Source organism: Triticum aestivum, chromosome 2D (assembly GCF_018294505.1).
Source record: "Triticum aestivum cultivar Chinese Spring chromosome 2D, IWGSC CS RefSeq v2.1, whole genome shotgun sequence".
Classification (NCBI taxonomy): domain Eukaryota; kingdom Viridiplantae; phylum Streptophyta; class Magnoliopsida; order Poales; family Poaceae; genus Triticum; species Triticum aestivum.
In genome coordinates, this window is record NC_057799.1 from 634,973,575 (window position 1) to 634,980,300 (window position 6,726).

At 44.3% G+C, this 6,726-nt stretch overlaps 1 protein-coding gene across 1 annotated transcript; it reads left to right on the forward strand.

Annotated features, from left to right (window-relative positions):
- The first annotated feature begins 3,072 nt into the window (after nucleotides 1–3,072).
- On the forward strand, nucleotides 3,073–5,178 carry LOC123050615 (uncharacterized). The gene is made up of 3 exons (XM_044473383.1): nucleotides 3,073–3,540; nucleotides 3,867–4,087; nucleotides 4,316–5,178. The coding sequence occupies exons 1-3, from the start codon at nucleotides 3,183–3,185 to the stop codon at nucleotides 4,922–4,924; spliced, it is 1,188 nt and encodes a 395-aa protein (XP_044329318.1). The 5' UTR covers nucleotides 3,073–3,182; the 3' UTR covers nucleotides 4,925–5,178.
- Nucleotides 5,179–6,726: the final 1,548 nt, after the last annotated feature.

A 6,726-nucleotide genomic window follows, 5' to 3' on the forward strand; every position in this document is an offset into this window, starting at 1 on the left:
GATTCCCCGCGGGGAACCGAGGCGATGAGGACGAGATGCGCCGGGGTCGCTGACTTGGCAGGCCCGTCGTTCTTTCGCGCCAAAAACGATTTCCCCGGCACCCCCAGCGCGCCAGGTTCGGCCTGGGTCCGCCGACGCCAGTTTCAGCCCTAACCAACGAAAATTGTGCTTCTGAGACACAACTGGACCGTTTTTTCAGCGCCGATGCTAAAATGGGGCCTTAAGGGGTCTGTTGGGACGCGGCTGGACATGCTCTAGCACCCACAGAAATGGAGGCGAGGCGGATCGATGGGTGTGCTGGAGGAGGTCAGGAGGAGGGAGAGCAACAATGCACACATGCCGATTCAGGTGTGACTTTCTTACTACTCCCTCCGTTCCACGGCGAGTAATTTGAAACGGAGGGAGTATCTCTGTGGCCGGCAACAAAACCATGGCTCGGCCCGCGTAGAGAGGAGTTGAAGGCGAGGCGGACCAGCAGTCGTGCGAGTGTAGTAGACTTCATGCGCAGAATGCCTACCAGTCGTTCCTTTGTTTCGAGCGAGAGAGAGATGGCCATTCACGGCCGTCAGCTGTGTGTAGGCAAAGGAATACACTCACCTTTTCTGATGTAGGAGATTGAGATGCAGGGCTTTTTGTTTCGAAGGAGAAAGACTGTTACTAGGATCTTCCAGTCGGAAACGGAAGAATTAATGGGGACGGGAGAGGCTACTCGGCTCCTTTGGTTGGAAACTGAACTATTAATGGCAATCAAGCTGCTAGTATCCGTTTGGCTAAACTTTACATGCATGTGTGTTTGGGTAGGCCGCTGTAGTTACCTGAAATAAGAGATTTATTTAGTGTCTGAATACAGAAATAAAAATGATGATGTGGCTGCATGTGTCTGTGTGGCATGTGGGGGATATGCATGATGAGGTGGATAAGCTGCATGCGAAGATAAATAGGTTTATGGGAATGAACTTCTTAGATATATAGGGGGTGTTTGTTTTCAAAGACTTTTTGACGTAGGGACTAAAAAAATCTCTTTTAAAAACTTTTTAACCAAACAGGAGGGACTACTAGGGACTAAAAGTTGCTTTTTGGGACTAAATGAAGAAGACTCTCAAGGAGAGTCTTTTTTGGGACTTTTCCAACAATGCACCTCTGTGCACCCATTGCCCCGTCGCCTCATGGTGTTGTTTGGTTGTTATTTTTCTGTATACTAGGGGTAATATGGTCATTTAATAACCTCTAGGGAGGGACTGGGGACTTTTTAGTCCCTGGAAACAAACAGGGAGGGACTTTTTAGGGACTAGGGACTTTTTAGTTAGGACTAGAAAAAGTCCTAAGACTTATAAACCAAACAGGGCATAGAATAGGATATGTGATTACTTATCTTTTATTTGTGAATTTTTTACACACATAAAAAAAGAACAAGGTGTATGAAAAAGTAGACACATGTTGAAAAAACATTAATTAGAAAACCAGTAAAGAAATAAAACAAGCAACGAACCAACCCGTGGTTGAATGGTTACATGGACAGTGATATCCCTAGCCCAGCAGGATTAAGTCCTGATGCTCGCATTTATTTTTGGATCTATTTCATAAGGATTAGTGTATGCGCGTATATATGAACGCGTGCTCTGTACTGTGTTAAAAACAATAAAACAAGCAAAGAAACCAACAAACCCAAGAAAGAAGAAATAAAACCAAAATATAAAGAAGGTAAAAAGAAAAACCGAAGAAAATCTTTGAAAAAACAAAGAAACCGCAAACATAACGAATGAAAAAGGGAAACAAACAAAACATAAATTAAATAAAGAACAAAGGAAACCGAAGAAAAAAAATAACAACAAACGGAAAAAAGGAAAACAAAAAAGGAATGTACGCAACGACACAGCTAATGGGCCGGCCATGGTTGTCCGCCTGTCTGACATGTATTAGGAGTTTCACTGTTAGGACAACGTGAATGCTATTTATCGCATTAAGTCACACGAAGATGTCTCGCTGAAGGTTGTAGACTAGTTGGGCCGGTCCATTTTCATGCAGCGTTCGAACGAAAAAGGGAATTGGAAATAGGGAGAAGCGGAGATCAATCTCTTATCCCTGGGAAGATAGCTCGTGACGCTAGCCACTGCGCCAATGCCTTTGCACACTATAAGTTGGTGGCGCATTTTATACTTGAGGTGAACGAAGGCGGTTATTTCCATTTGTTTTTTATGGTTTTTTTTTTCTAAATTTTCATTTTTTATAGGGTTTTCTTCGTTTTTATGTGCATTTTTTTCTTCTCCAATTTTTTGTTTGGTTTCTTTTTTCCTTCTTCATTTTTTGTTTGGTTTCTTTTTTTCCTTCTTCATTTTTTGGTTTTCTTTCTTCTTCTTCATTTTTTGTTTTTTCCTTATGTTCGATTTTGTTTTCACTCTAAATTTTCGTATATGTCAAAAACATTTTTTTCATAAGTGATCAACATTTTTTGTACACACCTTCAACATTGTCCAAACGCTTTTTCAACATTTTTCAAATATTTTTTCAACATTTAATACTTATTCAAAAAAAATTAAATTCTTCGTCAACATTTTTATATTTATTTCAACATTTTTAAATACTTTTTCACCATTTTTAATACTTATTCAACATTTTCAAATACTCATAAAAAATTCGTACACTTGTTCAATATTTTTTTAATAATTATTCAATATTTTTCAGACCTTGTTCAACATTTTTAGTACTTATTCAACATTTTCAAATACATGTTCAATATTTTTTAATATTTATTCAACATTTTCTAGATAGTTGTTCAATTTTTTTCAAATGTGTTTTAAAGAGTGTTTATTTATAATATATGTATATAGATGTGTGTGTGTGTAGAATATTTTTAAAATATAAAGAAAATTACGAAAATAAAGCAAAAATGAGAACATAAAACAGAAAGAAAAAAAAGAACACTCCAGGCGGCTGGCCTCCCGCGCGGCTGGGCCGGCCATCTGGGGGTGCCCTTAGGACAATGCCCCTCCTTCGCGGTTGTGTCGAATTTGTTGAGAACAAAGGCCTATCGTCCACGGCCCACCCGTACACAAAGGTATAGCCAACCGCCCCGTAAAAAAAAAGTAAGAAAGAGAGAAAAGCTATAGCGAAGGGAAAGCAGCACCCGAGGAAACCCTAACCACCATCGATTGATTGAGCGGCGGCGCGGCGGAGCGGCGGAGATGGAGACGATGAGCAGCGGATTCGCGGGGTTCAAGATCTACACCATCGACGAAGATGGCGCATCAAGACCGGCCGGCGGAACTCGCGGGGTTGCGACGACCGGGAAGGAGGTCAGCAGCAGCAGCAAGGTCGGGGCAAGCACCCGGCGGGAGGGCCGAGGTCTTCGCGATGCGAACCGGATAGGCGGCGAAAGGGCAAGGCGGGAGCGCCAACTTCTTCGCGATTCGTTCAATTCAGTGCCTGGGAAGAAGAATCCTCCACCTCGAGACGACGAGAAAGATGAGGGTGCGATCCCCATCAACCGTCTTGCCTGGGATACCTCCTTCGGCGGCGTCTGCGGCTCCTTCGACGACGAAAGTAAGAACAAAACTGTCTGTGCCTACGCATCTCAACTCACTTTATCTTTCCATCAAGCTAGTGTCAAATCAAGTTCCGGCACAATCCGACATGCGATTTACGTAGCGTGCGTGATGCGATTCCTGGTTAATTCAGTGTAACAATAGCTAATTGCAAGATGAACAAACAAACCATCTTCCTGATTATAAGATGAACTATAGTTAATTCAGTGTAACTATATAAATTATAAGATGAACAAACAGACCATCTTCCTGATAGTAAGTAAGCTGGCATTGCTATCCAAAGTATCTTTGATCCATCTAATCACTTAATCTGGCTTCTTGCAGCTGCCCTTGGTCCCATGCGCTATACATCTGGACCTATCCCAGAGAATGCTGTTCCAGCCAGCACCTTGCAGATCTTCTCTGTCAGAGTTACTGACCTGAAAGACGGTCTCTGGTGGCCACTTCATGTCTATGGCTTCGTTGCCACCAGAGGCGGGGCAGATCATAATCGCAACTTTCTCTTCAGGCGCACCAGGGATAACTGCCAAATCCTTACCAAAAAGGTGTTTGTTTGTTTACCTTTTTTCCCCATCCTTTTGCTGCTAGCTAGTAATATTCAGCATCATAATCTGCTGAAATCGTATTCCCCCTCCCAGTGGACTTGTGTATGTATCTAGCTCCAGGGTGTAGTGGGCAATACCATTTAATTTCTATGCTTTGTTATTTGGAAGGAACAAGGTATCTCGAGCAGTCTGTCAGATAACTAATTAGCGGTTATGCTTGCATTGCAGGATCCAGTTTTGCTGTTAACAGGCCCGTCTCGCGCAGTCTTGTTGGCTGGTCTGGTCACCTTCGAAGTACAGCTGATGGCAAAGAGCAAAACTGAACTTGCAGATCAAGTGCTGGCTTCCAAAGTCTTCTATTTCCACCAGGGATCTCGTCGAGAAGACAGTATTTGTATACGCATCCCCTACAAGCATTGTACGCTCGAGTTTGCGCTCGCGCCTCTGCGGCATTCGGTCGAGGCCACCGTCACTGTCCAGCTCGTCGACGGGTCGTGGCCGGACGGTCACCAGGGGCAGGTCTTCTCCTGCACCGACAGCATAAAAGATACCAAGATGTTGCTGCTTGACTGTCCAGATGGAACGATGCCCATCGGTCCGGACGGCATGTTTGAGCTCTCCAGGCGCGTTGTTTGCGCAGAGCTGGGCGGGAGGGATAAGCTCATGGTGTCCGTGCAGGCGCGCCGCGTCGGTTTCCTTACGAGAAATCAGGCCGTCTTCGAGCCCAAGATGTCCGGGACGAGCGTTGGCATGTGTGATCTTCGTTTCTGCAAGATGCAGGTCACCGTTGCTTGGTCCCTGCTCTCCACCTCTGGCACACATGCCGGTGGCAAGTAGCAGGGGCTGTCTGGGTAATGTGTGCTAAGCCATGGATGGGAGAGAGGTGCTCTCTGTTTAGCCCAAAGTTGTCCAAAGTGGTGCTCGCTAAATAAATCATGCCACTCCCCTGTGTACTAGCATGTCGTTTATTTGGTCCTGTGTTTTCTCAGCTCCGTTGTAAGCTTGTGGTGGGCCTTTGTTGTGAGACGATTGTTCGTTGTAATATAATATAATGGTCTAGGATTTGGGCATGACAAATGTTGCACATTGTACCTTGGATGTGGGCACGATCTTGCACACTGTACCTTGGGATTTTGGCTTACTATCTTGCGCATTTTAGTCTGACCTGAAACTGAAAGTGCTGTGAGACATTATCTTGCACTCAGTCTCACAAAGTTTCACTTATGACAATAATTGAACGAAAATACTAGACTTACGGTGCAGGCATGACTGCTTAAAGCCTTAAACAAAATCCTTCAACCTCTAGCCTCCAAGCGAGTAGAGATGGTTCAATGATGAGGTACACACTATCTTGACCATCATCTTAATGATGTCACACCTGACAAGCCGCGCTCGGGCTAGCCGGCGACTTTCCTCGCTGAAACTAGAGCAACCATCAAGCTTGGGGTTCATGCGTCGAGCCGGACCCTCTATCCTTACAGTGATGAACCTAGGACCAGAGCACAAGTGGTGCCAAACATTAATGCATTGATATACATAATTTGGAAAAATTACACTAAAGTAGTAGAATCTGCCTTGAACGTAATTATAAACCCAACAAATAGTCCAGAAGTAGCATTAAGTACAAAATTAAGGTTAAATATGGAAGAGGATTTGTGGCTCTCGGGTGGCACACACCTCGCCCTATATGAATATAGCATTGAAAACGGAAAGTTAAAAAATATATATTGTTTGTTGTACACCCGTGTTCAGTTTCGTGGGGAAATGAGTGGCCGTGGTAATGTCAGTAAAAAGACAAAAAAATCGCATGTATAGAAAAAAATGGATGTATCATATGTCGGACCGTAACTCATGCGCCGCCGATACCACGGGCACCCATTCCGCGCGAAAATGAACACAGTTTTACAACGGACACCCATGTTTTATATCCCAAAATTTCAGAATTTTTTGAAACCTTCTGATATTTTTTTAATGCTATTTTCATGTAGTGGTGTACTAATGCATTTCCCGGTTAAATATCATACACTATAATTTGATTTTGTAGGGGGTATCCAGTGATTCCAGTGTCTCCTCAACCCATGACCACGTGTCTTCTACCTTCGCCAGCCAATCGCCTGCTTAGTAGTTTAGGTTAGGATTTTTTCGTCCTCGCAGGTGCGACGCTCAAGCGGATGGCGCCGCTTCTTCTTTGAGTTTTGTCTTTTGTGTTTCGATCATCCTCAAGTTTGTCGGTTTGGACGTAGTTGACGGAGCTCTAAAGTAGATTCCTACCGTCTCCTTGGGGCTGCGAGGTTAGCATTTCTCGTCATGTGGCGAGTTTCGGTGTTAGATGCTTTAGATCTATGCAAGGGCTCAACGGCCCGGACTGCAGTTTCAGGGCGCTGGTCATTAGGGGCATGTGCATGAATACTTTCCGGGTATCATCAACAAGGTCAAGTCGGCTCCAGTAGGGGAGCGGCGACAACGGCGCGTCGACGGCTCGTTTTGACAGTGGTAGTGGCCGTTCGATGGTTTTGAAATCTTGCGGTGTGTTTGGTTGAGGAACCAACTGTCATGGAATGGAATGGTTCCATTCCAAAGGAATGGGTCGGTTCTGTTCCTGTGTTTAGTAGGTGCAAAAAAGTAGAACGGGTTGGTTC